This window comes from Protopterus annectens, chromosome 2.part1 (genome assembly GCF_019279795.1).
Source record: "Protopterus annectens isolate FY-2018-M chromosome 2.part1, PAN1.0, whole genome shotgun sequence".
NCBI classification, from domain to species: Eukaryota; Metazoa; Chordata; order Ceratodontiformes; family Protopteridae; genus Protopterus; species Protopterus annectens.
Window position 1 is genome coordinate 1,597,518,455 of NC_056729.1, and position 20,177 is coordinate 1,597,538,631.

The 20,177-nt window shown below is 42.1% G+C and overlaps 1 protein-coding gene across 1 annotated transcript in view; it reads right to left on the reverse strand.

Moving 5' to 3' along the window:
- PHC2 (polyhomeotic homolog 2) overlaps window positions 1–20,177 on the reverse strand; it is a 2,832,203-nt gene that overhangs the window by 54,628 nt on the left and 2,757,398 nt on the right. The window contains 1 exon segment of the mRNA XM_044063043.1: window positions 17,357–17,471. Within this exon segment, the coding sequence (XP_043918978.1) occupies window positions 17,357–17,471 (115 nt within the window).

Sequence of the window (20,177 nt, forward strand, 5' to 3'; positions counted from 1 at the left end):
CTATAGTATTGTCTGTCTTTATCAGCAGTTGTCCAGGATGAAGCAGATCCTTGAAGGCTGTCAGGGCATTCTGAACAGCTAGCATCTCTTTTTGATTGATATGGAGATGCATTTGACTTGCGGACCATGTGCCCTGAATACATCTTCCTGCCATATGGGTACCCTAGGCATAATCTGATGCATCTGTTGTCAATGTCTGCCTGGCTGTGGGTAAGGTGAATGGCTGTCCCGTGTTGAGGTGACAGGCTTTTGCCCACCATCGAAACTCCTGTTGCAGGCAGGGAATGAGGGTAATTATTGTTTCCAGGCTGTGGCAATGTTGAGTCCAAACACTTTTTAGATACCATTGAAGTTTCCTCATATGCAGTCTTGCATATGGAATTAGTAGTATGCAGGATGCCATGAAGCCCAAAGCCTGCAGAATTTTTCTTGCAGATTACTTATTTCAAAATGTTGGCAACAAAGACACAGTTGTCAGTTGTCTGTGTTTGTCTGGCGTGAGATAAGCCATCTGGGCAGTTGTATTTAAGCTTGCACCCAGGAAAATTATCTCTTGAGAGGGTACGAGTTTTGATTTCTTTTCGTTTACTGTGTACCCTAGACCTGTTAGTAATCTTTTTACAAACGCCAGATGCTGTAGTAGAATGTCCTTGTTCTCTGCTTGAATAAGGCAGCCGTCCAAGTAAGGATATATTTGTATTCCTCTTTGTCTGCAAAATGCAATTACTGGTGCCAGGCATTTTGTGAAGACCCTGGGCGCAGTAGATAAGCCAAAGGGCAGTGTAAAGAATTGGTAGTGCATTGAGCCTGCTATAAATCTGAGGTATCTTCTGCATGATTGTCTGATTGGGACATGCAGGTATGCCTCTTTTAGGTCTAAAGTCACAAGCCAAGCCTTCTTGCCCAGCATGGGCAGAAGCTGCTGCAGAATTAACATTCTGAATTTTGAAATATCCAGGAATGTGCTTAGGATAGACAGGTCCAGTATTGGTCTACAGGCTTTGTCCTTTCTGGGTACCAAGAATAGTCTTGAGTAAAATCCTTGTCCCTGCTCTTGCTGTGGTACTTGCTGAATGGCTCTCATGTCCATGAGGGATGAAACTTGTTTTTGTGCCTCTGCCCACTGATTGCGTGGCAGGTCTGGCATACCGTTTGGCCTTGGCAGGGTGTGAAAGTGGAACCTGTAGCCTTGAGATACAATATTTAAGACCCATTTGTCCTGGGTGATCATGTGCTAATTTTGTGAAAAAAGTGCTAGTTTTCTGCACAAAGGAGCTGCCAGACGATAAGTGCTTGGTGCTGGCAGGGTGAAGTCATTGAGACTGTTTCCTGTATGGCTGTGATTTTTCCTCTCCACTTTTGGAGGTAGAAGCACCCCATTGTTTAGGTCTGTATGAGCCTTGGGGTTGTGATCTGCCTCTGGGGCGTCTGTATCTGCCTCTTTGTGGCCTGTCTGACACTGGAAAGGACCAATTCTTTGTAGGCCAGTTCCTGCTAAATCTGGGAGGCTGTACCTGTAAGAAATCCTTCACTGTTTGCATAGATTTAGCTTTGTCCTCCATTTTCTTCAACACCTCTTCTGCTTTAACACCAAACAAGGTATCATGTTGTAATGGAGCATCTAATAGTTTTGCTTTAACATGATCGGGCAGATTCTGTTCTTTTAACCAAGCATGCCTCCTAATGACAGAACCTGTAACTGCGGCCCTGCAGGAGGCCTCTAGAGAATCAAAACCACATTGCAAAGTATGCTTTCCCACTTCAGCTGCATGCAATAAATCCTGCATTTCTTTGTTTTCTGCACATTCTGAATTTGTCAACATTTTCTGTTTAAGCAGTGACATAAGATATTGCTGATATTTAAGCATATGAAACTGACAATTTAAAGCTCTTACAGCCAAGGTAGCAGAAGTGTAAACTTTTTCCCCCCATCTGTCCAGGGCCCTTGAATCCCTATCTGAGGGGATAGGGTTTTTTGCAGTGGAAGTCCTGACCCCCTTGGGACCCTGAGAAATAGTTTCTGGGTCAGCAGCAGGGTTTTTGTAAAGAAATTTATGTGAATCAGGAACCCTGTAGTATCTGTCTGGCTTAACAGGAGCTGGTGGTAAAGAGTCAGGAGACAGACCGGACTCTGAAAATACATCATCTACAATGTCTAAAACAGGAGGAATAGCAAGGGGTCTGTGCTAAGGTAATAAAAGGAAGTCTCTGATCCTTTTCTTGGATTCTGAGTAATCTTGGCTCTCCCAGTGGAAATGCACCCTCACAGTATGCAGGGTCTCCCCAAAAGAATAATCCTCAGGAGGAGAGGCTGAAGGGATAGATTCTTCAGCATCAGAATCCTCATAGGGAGGAAGGGAATATTCCTGTTCAGAAGAGGAATCAGAAGAAATGGAAACCTGATCTGAAGATTCAAATTCTATCTCTTGCATAGGCCTCTTATCAGGAGGGGGATGAGAACCCCTGATCAAAGTAATTAGGTCTTCGGCCATTTTAAGCATCTGTTTTTTAGGCATGGAGGCCTGTCCAGGAGAATGCTGTACTTGTTTCTTTGTCTTTAGAGCTGCTTTAGTCTTTGCCTTTGAAGCTGAAGTTGGTTTTACATATAACTGTGTAGGCCTGAAAACACCCTCAGAAGCAGATGCCTGCTCAGCGACTCCGGAACTATCTGAGGGAATAGTTTCCGAGTGTCCAATACCTTGAGTTTCCAGCGGCCTAGTCGGCTCCATGTGGGAGTTGGAAGCGGCCTGTGGCTCTGAGGTAGCGGACATCAGGGGCTCCGAAAGCGCCTCACCGAGAACCGGCGAACTGGCGACAGGCCTAACGAAAGCCTCGTCGTCGGTTTTGGACCTCGGATGCCTGTCCTTTTCTTTGCGCTTTTTATAAACACCGGTAGTCGGCTGTTCTGACGGCATTATATAATTGAATCTTCTGCCAAAGTAATGAAATGCAAAATCGTGCCGACGCTTAATAGTGCGTTGGTTAAATCTAGCACAAAACCGACAACTAGCAATGTCGTGGTCAGGACCTAGGCAAGGAATACAGTAAGAATGAAAATCCTTATGAGGTATTTGCTTCCCACAAGAAATACAATTATTAACATTTTCTGACATCGGCCTGGAGCAAGAAAAAAGTTTCCCCAACGGGGTACTTGGCTTTAATGAAGACTTCGGATCTGAAATTCGAATTTGAAAATCTCAGGAGTCGGCCGACCGGCACTTGCGAACTGCTTTTGCTTTGGGCACCGCGCGGGCAAGAAAGACTGAAGAAAATGGCGTTGTCTGCATCTTTTATACCCCTGGCGCACTGACGTCAGGGAGGAGGCGACAGCAACCGACGCCGGATCTAGACTTTGGAACTCAGGCCGACTGCGGGTAGCCTGCCAGCAGGATAACCCAATTGTAATGACTGCAACAGTGAAACACGATGAACATCTGGGTTTTTGTTGCCATCTGTTTGAAGTAAATAGTTAGTTGCCTTTGTTTGTCTGGCTTAAGTTAATCCATCTGGGCAGTTGTATTCAAGCTTGCACCCAGGAATGTAATCTTTTGAGAGGGTACCAGTTGTGATTTCATTTTGTTTATTGTGTTCCCTAGGCATGTTAGAAGCCTTTTCACAAACGCCAGATGTTGAAGAAGAATGTCCTTGTTTTCTGCTTGAATGAGACAGTCGTCCAAGTAAGGATAGAGCTGTACACTTCTTTGTCCGCAAAATGCAATTACTGGTGCTAGGCACTTTGTAAAGACCCTGGGCGCAGTAGAGAAGCCAAAGGGCAGTGCAGAGAATTGGTAATGCATAAAACCAGCCTTGAAGCGGTGGTATCTTCTGCACGATTCACTTATTGGGATATGCAGTTATGCCTCTTAAGTCTAGAGTCACTAGCCAAGTGTTCTTGCCCAGCATGGGCAGAAGCTGCTGCAAAGTTAGCATTTTGAATTTTGGTATGTCCAAGAATGTGTTCAAATTGATAAATCCAGTCTGGGGCGCCAGGCATTGTCTTTTCTGGGTACCAAGAACAGTCGAGTAAAACCCTTGTCCTTTTTCCTGTTCTGGTACTGGCTGAATAGCCCCCATATCCATGAGGGACGTAACTTGTTTCTGTGCCTCTGCCCATTGATTTTGTGGCAGATCTGGCCAACCGTTTGGAATTGGTAAGGTATGGAAATGAAATCTGTATCCCTGTGATACTACGTTTAGTACCCACTTGTCCTGGGTTATTAACTGCCAATTTTGAGCATGAAGTGCTAGTTTTCCACCTAAGGGGGCTGCCAAAAGATAAGTGCTTGGTGATGGCAGAGGGAAGTCATTGAGACTGTTTACTGTAGGTTTGTGCTTTATTTCCTCCAGATTTGGAGGTAGAGTCACCCCATTGCTTTGACCTGTAAGAATCCTGTGATTGGTATCTAGAGCCCTTTGAGCGACTGGATTTGCCCCGTGAAGCTCTGTCGGACACAGGAAAGGACCACTTTTATGTAGGCCAGTGTCTACTGAATCTTGATGGCTGCACTTGTAAGAAGTCTTTTACAGTTTGCATAGACTTAGCTTTGTCTTCCATTTTCTTTAAAACCTCTTCTGCCTTATTACCAGAGTATCATGCTGTAAAGGTGTATCCAACAATTTAGCTTTAACATGATCTTGCAAATTTTGCTCCTTGAGCCAGGCATGCCTTCTAATCACAGATCCATAACTAAGGCCCTGCAGGAGGCCTCCAAGGAATCAAAATCACATTGCAAAGTATGCTTTCCAACCTGTTCTGCTGAATGCAATAATTCCTGAAATTCTTTATTTTCCACACATTCACAAATCAACATCATTTTCTGTTTCAATAATCCCATAACATGCTGTTGATATTTAAGCATATGAAACTGGCAGTTTAAGGCCCTAATTGCCAAGGTTGCAGACGTATAAACCTTCTTTCCCCATCTATCCAGCACCCTGGAATCTCTATCAGAGGGGGTAGGATTCTTAGCTGTTGAGGCCTTTATACCTTTGGGACCCTGTGAGATAGTTTCAGGGTCAGCAGCAGGGTTTCTGAATAAAAATTTGTGTGAGTCAGGAACCCTGCAATATCTGTCTGGCTTGCTAGGAGCCGGAGGTAGGGAATCTGGAGTCAAGCTTGATCCCGAAAACACATCAACAATGTCTAATACATGAGGTATGGCCAAAGGCCTATGCTAAGGAAGAAGGAGGAAATCCCTAAGCCTCTTTTTTGATTCTGAGAAATCTTGACTCTCCCAATGAAAATGTTCCCTCAAAGTATGCAAGGTTTCTCCAAAAGAATAATCTTCAGAAGGAGATGCAGATGAGATGGATTCCTCTGCATCTGAATCCGCATAGGGTGGTAAAGAAAATTCCTGATCAGAAGTGGAATCAGAAGAAATAGAAATGTGATCTGAAGATTCATAATCAGTGTCTTGCCTAGGCCTCTTTCGGGGGGGGGGGGGGGGGGGTTGGGAACCCCTGATCAAGGTAATTAAGTCTTCAGCCACTTTTGATCTGCTTTTTGGGCATAGAGGCCTGAGCACGTGGCTCATTCGTCGTTTTTTTTGCCTTAGAAGTTGCCTTTGTCTTTGTTTTTGAAGCTGGCGTCGGTTTTATATAGAAATGCTGAGGCCTGAAGACCCCCTCAGAAGCCGGTGCCTGCTAAGCGGCTCCGGACCCATCCGAGGGAGAGACATCCGTGGGTACAATACTTTGAGAATCTCGCGATGTGCCGGACTCCACATAGGTCTCGGTAGAGGCCTGCGACTAGAAAGTAGCGGGTATCAGGGGGCTGCGAAAGCGCCTCACTGAGTACCGGCGACTGGCTTAAGAGAAGCTTTGTCATCGGATTTGGACCTCGACGGTCTGTCTCTGTCCTTTTCTTTGCGTTTTTTGTGAACTCTGGTAGTCAGATTGCTATCCGACACATTTCAAGGTAGTTAAATCTGTATCCAAAATATTTTGGAGCAAATATATACCGACGCTTAATAGTGCGTTAGTTAAATCTAGCACAAAACCGATAGCAAGGCACGTTATGATCTGGGCCTAGGCAAGGAATACAGTACAAATGAAAATCCTTATGAGGTATTTGCTTCCCACAAGTAATGCAATTATTAACTTTTACTGACATCAGAATGGAGCAAGATAAAGTTTCCCCAACAGGGTACTTGGCTTTAATTGAAGACTTTGGTTCTGAAACTCGAATTCGAAAAATTCAGGAGTCGGCCGACCGGCACTTGCGAACTGCTTCGGGCACTGCGAAAGAAAGACTAAAGAAAATTGCGTTGGCTGCCTGTTTTATACCCCTGATGACCTGACGTCAAGGAAGAGGAGACAGCAACTGACGCAGGACCCAAGACTTCGATACTCAGGCCGACTGAGGGCAACCTGCCAGCAGATTACCCAAATGTAATGACTGCAACAGTGAAACACGAAGATCATCAGGCAGTTCTTCAACCTAATCTCACTGGACAACATTTTAAATAAACATAGTTAACCAACTCTTTCATATATTTAAGCATTTTTAACCAACTCTTTCATATATTTAAGCATTGTTAACAAGCAAGAACATGACTGTGTTGAGACATGAGATTTGTCTGCATACATCAACTGGACATAAGCTGATTTAAGTATATTTCCTTCATTTTATTGTGGTTGTTATAACTTGGACTGATTTCTCAGATCTAGCTCTGTTGAAACTGTCTTGTGTGTGTGTCTGAAGCTCTGCACTAGTTGTTAAACTGCTCTGAAATTCCTTTAAGTGTTAATTAGCTTGGGGGTTTTCTGATAACATTAAAACCTGTGTTGGTTACATCTCTGGTAATCATTTTAAGTAGAGTTGCTTGCTACTGAGATTTGTCTGCATACATCAACTGGACATAAGCTGATTTAAGTATATTTCCTTCATTTTATTGTGGTTGTTATAACTTGGACTGATTTCTCAGATCTAGCTCTGTTGAAACTGTCTTGTGTGTGTGTCTGAAGCTCTGCACTAGTTGTTAAACTGCTCTGAAATTCCTTTAAGTGTTAATTAGCTTGGGGGGTTTTCTGATAACATTAAAACCTGTGTTGGTTACATCTCTGGTAATCATTTTAAGTAGAGTTGCTTGCTACTGAGATTTGTCTGCATACATCAACTGGACATAAGCTGATTTAAGTATATTTCCTTCATTTTATTGTGGTTGTTATAACTTGGACTGATTTCTCAGATCTAGCTCTGTTGAAACTGTCTTGTGTGTGTGTCTGAAGCTCTGCACTAGTTGTTAAACTGCTCTGAAATTCCTTTAAGTGTTAATTAGCTTGGGGGTTTTCTGATAACATTAAAACCTGTGTTGGTTACATCTCTGGTAATCATTTTAAGTAGAGTTGCTTGCTACTGAGATTTGTCTGCATACATCAACTGGACATAAGCTGATTTAAGTATATTTCCTTCATTTTATTGTGGTTGTTATAACTTGGACTGATTTCTCAGATCTAGCTCTGTTGAAACTGTCTTGTGTGTGTGTGTCTGAAGCTCTGCACTAGTTGTTAAACTGCTCTGAAATTCCTTTAAGTGTTAATTAGCTTGGGGGGTTTCTGATAACATTAAAACCTGTGTTGGTTACATCTCTGGTAATCATTTTAAGTAGAGTTGCTTGCTACTGAGATTTGTCTGCATACATCAACTGGACATAAGCTGATTTAAGTATATTTCCTTCATTTTATTGTGGTTGTTATAACTTGGACTGATTTCTCAGATCTAGCTCTGTTGAAACTGTCTTCTCCTCCCCCCCTCCCTGTTCTTGGATGTAGTTTAAATTTGGTGGCTTTTGCAGTGCCCGCCCCACTGTAGATTTGATCTAGGACACTCCCCCAGTCCCTTCTCTTAACCGCATTCTCTCTAATAAACCCTTTCTGCACTTGCTTTTAGTCCTTTTTAATTTAATTACATTTTTTTCATACTGTGTGTGGACTAATATTGCTACATACTCAAGTGTGCCAGCTTGCACTGCATGTGAATTGTTGTTATAGCATTTACTGTCTGTTTTTTTCCTTGTCGCTGTAAAAAAAAAACAAAAAATCTCTTGTTTTCCTGCCTTACTGAACTAGAGTAGTCCAGTTTCAGAGCTGCTGATCCCTGGGCTTTGTTTTTAGTTCCTGTTACTGATCCATTGCCTTATTAGGAAGGAGGGAAGTTTCTTTGCTTACCAGTGGGAGTGGGAAGCACTGAGCGGCCTTTTGTCCGATTTGGTGAAGTTTCAGCCAGAAACTAGTAGTCCATTGGTCATTTTGGGCCAATTCCTAGCTCCTTTCAGCCCCCTGCTATAAAACACGCTAAACGCGCGTTTTCCAGCTTGTACCAACTCAGCACAGATCCTCGTGGTGGCCTGCAGAGTGATCCAAGCAGCAGAGAGCTAAAAGAGTGACTTTCTACCAGATATAAGTATTTTTTGTGGCTTTCCCACTGTTATTAAGCTAGCGACTGCATTTCGCCTGTTTTACTGCTACTTTAACTGTTTATTGCACTTTAAGTTACTAATTGTTGCAAATTGTTTCTGTAGGCTACACACTAAAGTGCGCTAGCCGATTTAAAGCATTTATAGCATTTACTGTCTGTTTTTCTCCTTGTCTCTGTAAAAAAAAAAAAAAAAAAAAAAAATCTCTTGTTTTCCCGCCTTACTGAACTAGAGTAGTCCAGTTTCAGAGTTGCTGATCCCTGGGCTTTGTTTTTAGTTCCTGTTACTGATCCATTGCCTTATTAGGAGGGAGGGAAGTTTCTTTGCTTACCAGTGGGAGTGGGAAGCACTGAGCGGCCTTTTTGTCCGATTTGGTGAAGTTTCAGCCAGAAACTAGTAGTCCATTGGTCGTTTTGGGCCAATTCCTAGCTCCTTTCAGCCCCCTGCTATAAAACACGCTAAACACGCGTTTTCCAGCTTGTACCAACTCAGCACAGATCCTCGTGGTGGCCTGCAGAGTGATCCAAGCAGCAGAGAGCTAAAAGAGTGACTTTCTACCAGATATAAGTATTTTTGTGGCTTTCCCACTGTTATTAAGCTAGCGACTGCATTTCGCCTGTTTTACTGCTACTTTAAGTGATTTCTGCATTTTACACTGTTTATTGCACTTTAAGATTACTAATTGTTGCAAATTGTTTCTGTAGGCTACACACTAAAGTGCGCTAGCCGATTTACAGCATTTATAGCATTTACTGTCTGTTTTTTCCTTGTCTCTGTAATAAAACAAAAAATCTCTTGTTTTCCTGCCTTACTGAACTAGAGTAGTCCAGTTTCAGAGTTGCTGATCCCTGGGCTTTGTTTTTAGTTCCTGTTACTGATCCATTGCCTTATTAGGGAGGAGGGAAGTTTCTTTGCTTACCAGTGGGAGTGGGAAGCACTGAGCAGCCTTTCTGTCCGATTTGGTGAAGTTTCAGCCAGAAACTAGTAGTCCATTGGTCGCTTTGGGCCAATTCCTAGCTCCTTTCAGCCCCTGCTATAAAACACGCTAAACACGCATTTTCCAGCTTGTACCAACTCAGCACAGATCCTCGTGGTGGCCTGCAGAGTGATCCAAGCAGCAGAGAGCTAAAAGAGTGACTTTCTTCCAGATATAAGTATTTTTTGTGGCTTTCCCACTGTTATTTAAGCTAGCGACTGCATTTCGCCTGTTTTACTGCTACTTTAAGTGATTTCTGCATTTTACACTGTTTATTGCACTTTAAGTTACTAATTGTTGCAAATTGTTTCTGTAGGCTACACACTAAAGTGCGCTAGCCGATTTACAGCATTTATAGCATTTACTGTCTGTTTTTTTCCTTGTCTCTGTAATAAAACAAAAAAAATCTCTTGTTTTCCTGCCTTACTTAACTAGAGTAGTCCAGTTTCAGAGTTGCTGATCCCTGGGCTTTGTTTTTAGTTCCTGTTACTGATCCATTGCCTTATTAGGGAGGAGGGAAGTTTCTTTGCTTACCAGTGGGAGTGGGAAGCACTGAGCAGCCTTTCTGTCCGATTTGGTGATGTTTCAGACAGAAACTAGTAGTCCATTGGTTGTTTTGGGCCAATTCCTAACTCCTTTCAGCCCCCTGCTATAAAACACGCTAAACACGCGTTTTCCAGCTTGTACCAACTCAGCACAGATCCTCGTGGTGGCCTGCAGAGTAATCCAAGCAGCAGAGAGCTAAAATTGTGACTTTCTACCAGATATAAGTATTTTTTGTGGCTTTCCCACTGTTATTTAAGCTAGCGACTGCATTTCGCCTGTTTTATTGCTACTTTAAGTGATTTCTGCATTTTACACTGTTTATTGCACTTTAAGTTACTAATTGTTGCAAATTGTTTCTGTAGGCTACACACTAAAGTGCGCTAGCCGATTTACAGCATTTATAGCATTTACTGTCTGTTTTTTTCCTTGTCTCTGTAATAAAACAAAAAAATCTCTTGTTTTCCCGCCTTACTGAACTAGAGTAGTCCAGTTTCAGAGTTGCTGATCCCTGGGCTTTGTTTTTAGTTCCTGTTACTGATCCATTGCCTTATTAGGAAGGAGGAAGTTTCTTTGCTTACCAGTGGGAGTGGGAAGCACTGAGCTGCCTTTTGTCTGATTTGGTGAAGTTTCAGCCAGAAACTAGTAGTCCATTGGTCGCTTTGGGCCAATTCCTAGCTCCTTCAGCCCCTGCTATAAAACACGCTAACGCGTAAGCCTTGATTTAGCTGAGTTCACTGTTGCACACAAGAGCAGTGGCGGTTAAACAAGGTTAAACTATTTGGGCCATCTAAATTCCACTCTTCCAATTTTCCCTTAAAACTACCTTCCTCGAGCTGTACTGCTGATCTAACCAGCATATCCTATAACTGAAAAGTTCATCTCTACTTGATTCCCAAGTAGACTATTCTCTATCTGTAAAGCCTAGTACTTACTCCTACAGTACTTGCACCTTGATAAAGCACTCTTATTATAGATAGTACCCCACCAGCCTAAAACCCACTTCCCCCGGAGTCCTTTGAAAGTCTCTTTATCTACTACTTCTAGTATGTCGAGGGATCAGTTGCTAGTGTCCTCTCCAGCTCAACTGGTGAACCTGGGAATATTGAGGCAATGTTACAACTGCCTCATGTACACAGACAATCCTCTCCTTCTCCCACAAAACACAAATACTTGCGAGAGATGCAACTATACGGCCAAACTGGAGGCTGAGCTCTCTCAACATAGGACTGGCAAGACCAGACAGGAGGAGAAGGTAACCACACACAATACATACCCAGTCACACATGGTACCATCACAACTTCAAATCATACACATACTCACACAAAGACATACTCGGAGGCTCTGATCAAAAATTTACCAAAACAGCAGAGGCCACCAAAGCAGACACCCAAACAACTACCACCTCACGACCCAACACATGCAACACATAGACCACACAGTCAGAGTGTCAAACAGTCACAGCCCTTAAGGCCAAACAAAATGCCAGACACACTTGTCATTGGTGATTCCATAGTCAGACACACTGGCGTCCGCTCACCAGACTGAGTAAAGAGAAGGTCACAGTAAGCTGCCTGTCGGGCGCTAGAATCCGCCACATAACGCAAGCACTCAGGTCTCTCAACAGCAGGTACAAGTACGACTCAGTCATTGTCCACGCTGGTGTCAACGACCTGAGACGTACACCTCCTTGGACTACATGAAAAGGGACATCGAGGAGCTCTCTGATTATGTAGCCCAGGCAGGTATGACCCTGACCTTGAGCAGTATCCTACCTTCACCTAGAATGATGCCACAATACAGTGATAAGATGATCAGCTTTAATAATTGGCTTAAATTCTGGTGTCATTCAAAGGGGATCCAATGTCTGTCTGCCTGGGATGACATGCTGGACAAGCCACGCTGCTTCAAGGGACGGCTTGCACCTGTCACCCTGGGCTTCCGGATATTGGCAAAGGCTCTTGCCACCCCATAGTGCCTTTGTTAGGCAAGGCTCAAATTCTAAACCTACACCCTAGAACACCAAAAAGGAAAAAAACTAAGGGTAATGCTGCTCAATGCCAGAAGTCTCAATCTCAAGATGCACGCACTCGAGGCCCTTCTCAATATGGAGAACATCGATGTCTGTGCTGTGACAGAAACCTGGTTCAAGGCTCCTGAGAGCACCCCAGCACTAACAGGTTTCACCTCATATCATGCGTTCCGGCCCCAAAATCCGGACAACACCAAGAAAGGAGGGGGTGTCCATATTCATAAAGGACACCCACACCTCAAGGTTGGTGGCAACGCACGATGCATCGGAGACCATCCAGGTGCAATTAACCATAGGCAAGACTGCTCTGCAATTTGTAGCATGTTACAGGCCACCCTCTCAAACTCAGGAACCTCACATGGCCTTCCTGAAAACATTGGAGGGATAAATGTATCTCCAAACACCATCATACTAGGTGACTTCAACTACCCTAATATAGACTGGGAACACTACTCAAGCCCGAACACTCTAACTCAAAGATTCCTGGAGTTCATAAACTCAAATGCCATGGAACAACTAGTCACCATCCCCACAAGAGGAGAAAACATACTTGATCTCATCATCACGAACATGGGATCAAAATGTTCAACACCGGAAGTATACCCCTCACTGGTGAGATCAGATCATAAACTAATCTCGCTGGAGGTCCTCATCCCGCCCCACCTGAAACAAAAAGACCACAGTGAAAAACTTCTCAAAAGCCGATTTCACACTTCTAAAAACTAGTGTGGTCTCCTTTAAGGCCCCTGAGCCAGTGGTAAACATTACTCAAACCGCTGAATCACTTACAAATGCCTTCTACCAGCACCTACAGGACTGCATGGATCAGGCAATCCCAAACAAAACTAAGACTCTCTGTACCAAAGGCAAGCGTCCAGTCTGGTGGACCCCAGCCATAAACAAGCTCTACAACAAAAGGAGGAAGCTACTACAAAGATAGAGCAAAATCCTTGAAAGGTAAGACACCTTTGATCATTATAAGTAAAAAACTAAGAGCTCTCATAAAATCATCCAAGGCAAATTTTGAGAGAAAAATCGCCAAGGACTCTAAAGAGAATCATAAGGCCTTCTTTAGCTATGTTAGAAACCTAGGAGGAAACTCCCAGATATGCTCAGAATTAGTTCAAAATGATGTGAAAATTACTGAACCTACACACATTGCCAACATACTGGCTGACAGGTTCAGTGCAAACTTCTCCCCTCCCCAAAAGGAGAGATATCTATTCCAGAGGATTGTAGCCCCCAAACATCTCCAACGCCCAGGTGAGAACTGCCCTCACTAAGGCAAAATAAACAGCATCCATGGGAGGAGATGGTGTCCCCGGCTGTGTGGTGCATGAACTCAACGAGGAATTAAGGCCACAGTTAGGACAGCTGTTTAATCTTAGCCTCACCTCAGGATACGTGCCCAAGGAGTGGCGCACGGCGACTGTGGTCCCACTTCATAAGGGCGGTGCCTCCACAGACCCTGGAAATTACCGCCCATTAGCTTGACAAGCCTTATCTGCAAAGCCATGGAGAGGATCATAATGGAACTCATAAATAAAGACATAGGGAACTTGCAGACTTTGGATCCAACTCAGTTTGGCTTTGTCAAAGGCAGATCCTGCCTCTTAAACTTGGTTGACTTTTTCGAGACAGTCACCAAGGCCATTGATGAGGAAAGGCAGTCCATACAGCCTACCTCGACCTGGCAAAGGCCTTCGACACAATACCCCACTCAGGTATCATCGAAAAACTCATCAGCTTGAATGTAAACCCATACATCACAAGATGGGTTGCAAACTGGCTAAGTGACAGAACCCACAGGGTCAGAGTTGCTGGAGCCATGTCAGACTCAAAGCCTGTCACAAGTGGTGTCCCACAGGGCTCAGTCCTGGGTCCACTCTTGTTCGGCATCTACTTTTCTGAAGTACAAGCAAACATAGGAGGGTTATGGCTGACAAAGTTTGCAGATGACTGCAAACTGGGCCATAGTCGAAAACACATCTGACACAGATATCCTCCAGAAGGGCCTCACAGAAACGGATAACTGGTGCCAGAGCCATGGCCTGAAGTTAAACGCCAAAAAATGCATAGTCATACCCTTCGGGAAAAACAAGGTTACCCCTAGCTACCATATAGGTGGCAATCCACTGAGCACAGAAAAAGTCATCAGAGATCTGGGGACCCAGGTTGACAGTAGCCTTTCGTTTGACACTCATGTTGCTAAAGTAGTTAGGAAAACCTTCTATATCACCCACCTGATCATGAAGGGATTCACATCTAGATCAACGGAGGTCATCGTCACCCTGTACTCATCACTTATTAGACCTATGATTGAGTACAATGCCCCGTTCGGAATGTATCTGACCAGACACCTGCTGCAGCTTGAAAGGCCCCAAAAGTTCCTCACCAAAAGGATAAAGGGTCTCAAAATATGTCTTATGCTGCCCGACTGAAAGAACTCCAGCTCTATTCAGTCTCATACCGCTTGCTCAGAGGTGACCTGTGCCTGACATATAAGGCCATGTCAAACCCAGATTTGATGAATATGCTTCACCTCAAAAAATCTAGATCCCTCAGAACCACAAGGGCAGGAGACTTAAACCTTGACACGGTTATAAATAGAACGTGCTGGAGGGACAGATTCATCACCCAGAGACTCCCTATGCTGTGGAACAAAATCCCGGTACATGTGAGGCAGAGCACCTCTCTGGCCTTGTTCAAGAGGAATCTTGACCAATGGATGGGAGATTGCAGATATACCCCAGGGATTACTTCAGTGTCACTGCTTGACAGAGGCACAGCAAAATGATAGGCATAGTTTTTATTCAAACTAAAGGGGTGGCGAAAGCCACATAACTATGGGCTAGGCTTATAAATGCCCTTGGGCAGATAGCCTAGTATGAACCTATGAACCTATGAACCTATGAACATGAGGAACCACAACTGTCCCATTTCTATAAATTTCACACAATCATTTAATGAAAAGCATTTTCACCGAAATATAACCAACCCCAAGGCACTACAGTCTTGGTGTTTAGCTACATTTAGTCACAGAAGCAGGTAAGTAAAAAGTCCAAGCAGCTTCCCAAATACCCTGAGCAGATACATTCTTAAAGCAGGCTGCAGTGATTGCAGCCTCTCTAATGGAATGTGCTACAACTTGTACAGACTTGGTATTTTCACTTCTGTCATAACAAAATAATACAGCTGGCCATCTTCTTGGAAAGAGTTTGCTGGACACTGACCTGTCACATTTCCCTTGCATGAAGGAGACAAACATCTTGTAAGAATGTCCAAGGCTTTTAATGCTATTAGCAGAGAATCAGAAATGCCTGTATGTCCATGCAGTGAAGAGCCCTTACTCTCTTGTCCTCAGCTTTGGGATAAAATACAGGGAGCAAGACAGATTGATTTTGGTGGAATTTGGAGGTATTCTTATTTGTGGAATAGTAGTAGTCAGTCTTAAAAATAAGCCATCTTTGTGGAAACTGCTTCTATGGAGCATTGCTGTATTACAATAGACAACTCCACAGAAAGAGCAACACTAAATGTCCTCTACTTGATGTTACACTGCAGTAATGTGCTACGTCACTGCCTGGAGGACCCCCTGGGCTAAGAACAGACTAGAAGGCTTGACAGGTATTATTAACAACTGTAAACTTTTTCAAGTTTACGTTCTTCTTCCTATAGTATACAACATCCTTCTGTTCTGGCTCCAGATGGGTAAAGGGGGCAATATCTATTAAATGTTTTTTAGTAGTCACCAGAATTAAACGTAACAAGGCCTTAAAAACACATCAGCAGCTCAAAACAAGAAGAATATTGCAATAAAAAAGAAACTTCAGGAAATGGTGAGGAGATGAACATATGGAATTTAAAACATTTTACAAAAATCAGACAGGCCTAGAAAAAAAGGGCCAGTAAAGTGAACTGTCAACAAAACTTAAGATCAGCTTACTAAATCCAAGTGGTTGTGATAATTTTCAAAACATTCAAAAACAGTACAGTAACTGATACTGTACAAAAAGCAGCCAAAATTTGAGGAGATAAAGCAATATCTGCAAAAACCTAAGTGCAATAAATAAGCTCCAAAGAGAACTCATGCTTAGAAGAAAAAGAACCACTACCAAGTAAGTTCTAAAATAAACACAGACTTGCTACTAGCAGAAAAATTCAAAAAATGATGTGATCGGGAGAAAAACTGTAGTTTAAACTGAAAAAAGTCTCATTTAACTCCACATTCAGTGGACTAGAAATGGCAAAAAATATCTGGTACCAAGCAAAATGAACCCACATTTGGACTAGACAATGTAAGTGACTTAGGGTTGTAAAAAATGGAACTCTTAACTACTTTAAGATAGGCAACAGTATTTTCTTTCAAAATAAGACATGCACTTTCATCACTAAACTCTGAACATAAAACCCCATAACACTTGTTGCAAAAACAAAAAACTAGTTCAACCATGCTTTAGTGAACAATGAAACGCAGATTTAATAAACGTAACCCCTTTTATCAAGTTTATAACAGAGACTTCCTCAGAAGCAGAAACTCCTATAAACAAATTTAAATACCCTCCAAACAAGTCACATGATGTAAGCCAATCTAAAAGCACTACTTGTCCTAAATTTTTTGTCTGTTTCTGAGGAAGTCTGTGTTATAAACTTGATGAAAGTGCTTAAATTTATTAAATCTGTTTCACTGTTCACTAAAGCGTGGTTGAACTCATTTTTCTGTTTCTGCAACAAGTGTTGCATGCACTTTTATATTTTTCTCCCCTATCTGGAGATGCAACTTCCACTTACCCCCGTGATGCAAACATATACACACAATTCACATCTATAACACAAGACCACCTGGAGTGCAGTGCGCTTTGTTTCAAACAATGATCCTCCAAGGAAAGGATGCACATTCAGAACACTTTTATTAGCCTGACTGCCTTTCTGACTAACCAAAACCATTTAGGAACCAAGTCTCCACAACACAGACAGAAATGTATACACTATTCCGATGGACCGGTTGCAAAATCCACTTTCCTAGTTTCCCTGCAATATGTCATAAAACAGCCGAGTTTACTAGAAGAATTGACAAAAGAAGCACAAACAAATGAAAACAAAGAAGACAACTTCAAGGTAAAAAAGCCAATTTTCTAAATTCCTCAGGATAGTTACGAAGGAAGGAAAAACTCCATTTTACACTGCCGGATACAGGACTTCAGGGGTCGTGGCATATTCTGTGAAGGTTTACAAAAGATACATGTGGTTGTACACTTTGCACTACTTGCTGGTAGCTTATCTAAGGATCAACAAACAAGACATTCAAGAAAAGCACTAGCAGCTACTCACATTTCATACATTATAGAGCATAGCAGGGGAATCTCTAATATTAATCAGATCATTACCTTTTTGCACAGGCCATAGAACAAAACCTTTTGGATCTTTTGAACTTGTACGCAAAATCAACTCTGCCACAAAGTTCACATTTTAGCTTGGGAGGCTCTTCTTGGTCTTTTGATTCTGCAAAAAAGACAAAAATACAGTACAAAATATTTTAACAAAAGAATATGAAGCCAGTTAAAGTCTAATAAATACACTATTTTTAAATAGTAGTCTGGGAGCATGTTTTACCCATAACTCCACAAAGAACCTTTAATTTCCATAGTCGGCTTATTAAACCACCCTTAACAAGTACAACTATACAAGACCTTACTGTAAAAGTCACTATATGTGGGAATTCTCTTTCACACCACAGCTTTGAATTTGGCAATTAGAAACATATTACTTCATAGGTCAACTCTAAGAAACCTATAAAACATAACTAGCGGCAATTGCAACGGAAGAAATGAACCTTTAAACCTGCTTTGTACTGCTTCAATACGATAAGCATACCCATATTAGGAACTTACATTAGCAGTAAATGTGTGACTAAGATAACTGCTGTAGTCTTCCCTGCAAGAATCTCCATTTCCAAGCCCTTTCCCTCCAGCTAGACTGACTTCATCTCATCTTCAGCACATTCCCCAGTATAAAGGTGGCATTGCTCTTTGTTAGAACAGCAGCACACTGGAACATGCCTCTTGGCCACAAGTAGGAGAATGCACGATCTACTCTCTAAAAGAGTCAGGAAAAGCAAAAACCTGGCTCTCAGAAAAAGCTGATCAGGGAGACATCTGAGCCCCCTTTGGAGCAGGTGGACAGAAGATGAAAAGAAAGACAGTGATAAGATACCCAGTCTAAGCCCTGGGATGCCCTAGACAGGAAAGAGATGATGGGACAGAAGGAAGTAGTTCTGCAAAGGTAATCCTAATTCAGCATCTGTTATTATGGTAAATTCCAAACAGAACTGTACCTCATTATTCATATGGATCAGTGGCAAGGTTCTTAAAGAGTGTTCTGTATGGAAGGTTGACCAACATATAGAGGTGGTCTACAAAACATCTGCAAGGCAGCAGAGGCAACTCCAGCCCTGGTCCTGGAATGAATGCCCAAACTACATTACACTGAAAAGGTATGAGCAAAACTTTACGCAACTGCTTCCAAAAAGTACTCTGCACTTGCATTCATACCTCCTGATGAAGGCAACAGCACTTGTTATGCTCCTGGTAGACTGTGGTCTACCTTTTCCCTATAATGGTCTACTGTGAGCGGAGTTAACAAAAAACATGCAGTGAGAATCATTTAGACATGTTTAACTTGGAAACTGACTTCCCATTCTTACTTACTGCAAAAGACAAAAATACTTGCTCTAACTCCTTGGTTCTGTTAAATAGCACCTTAATTGTTTATGGAAATCCAAGGCATGCAAGAATCCTTCTGTGTTGTGGGTTAACTTAGAATACAAGCAACTAGACACCTGGTTTCAGTGACAGTTCTGTTACTGCTTTAAAAACAAATGAGGAGCTTTGTACAGAAACTCACTCATTCTCCATGAAATATAAAAGGGGCTCTTTGCACATCAGAGCTTGAATTTCAGAAAATTCCTGCTTCTTTTAACTCTTATCCATTTGGCATATTTATGACATTCAAGAGAATCTTCATACTGTACTGAATTCTTCTTTTTTAGGTGGTGTTACTACTGCTTTGCTTCCCAATCCTCTACAAAAACCTTTTAGTTCATCAATTAATTGGTTGCTTTGTGTTTTTCCTTTGTATTTCCTTGTATTTGTCTATATAACTTCTAAGTTTTTCTATTTTTAGTTTAATACTGGAGCGAGTGTATGATAAATCCTGATCTGTTTTCTAAGAGTTTTTGGATTATCTACTCCCTTTTCTGTATTCTTCTACTAGCAATATTTCTGGTGTTACAACCTCACTGCAGTCTATTTCTTCTCTTCCTTTGTTACTCTATGGTTTGTGGTAGTACAGCAGTACATTCTATTTATTTCTGTTATATCACATGAATCTTTGTTAGCAGTTCCGATTACTGTGCCCATTTGTTTTATCAGTCAACCTTTTTGAGTCACACTTACTTTCTGCTTTCTTTCATCTATCTTAATACTTCTGACTACTTCTATTGAATCAAACAGGTTTTCCCTTGGATCATTCATTTCTCTTTGCTTCCTGCTCTTCCCTTGGTGTGCAATTCTAACTGAACTTTTCTGAAAGTCTCCAACAGAAAACTCCTAGACATCACTCGAGTTCTCATCTCCAAACTCAACCTGTTCAGTCTTCTCTGCTATCATCTGGCGACAGTTTCTAGAGTAAATCTTTCACTTTGTAGTTGGTTTATTCACTTCAATTTCTACTTCTTTTCCACATCACTAAACATTTCACTTTTGTGTTTTTACTCTCGCCCTTGCAAGACTTGCCATATTGGGATTGCTGATATTTGTCTTCAGACATCTTTGGTACTGCATTTTCCCCGCTGAGCAGTATGGCCTTAATCTCGGAATAAATACTGAACCCCATTAGATCTCTTTTCTATTCTTATGTCCATGTTTCTCCCATATAACTTTCAATACCCTAGTTTATGTTCTTGTAGCACTTCCTCAGTAATACCATTTCTGTTCTTGTAGCACATTATCAGTCACATCCTTTTTCAGGCAGCCCGTTTCTTTACCTAGGTAACGTTTTGCTCTGGTCTTTTGCAGAAAGGATATTAAATCATTACCTGTAGCTTTTAACAGTTTTTATGCAAATATTTTTCATTCCTTTCTTGCTCTTGCTATATATATTGTGTGTGTGGAAATTCTGGCTTTGTTGAACAAAATACATGCTCTCTCT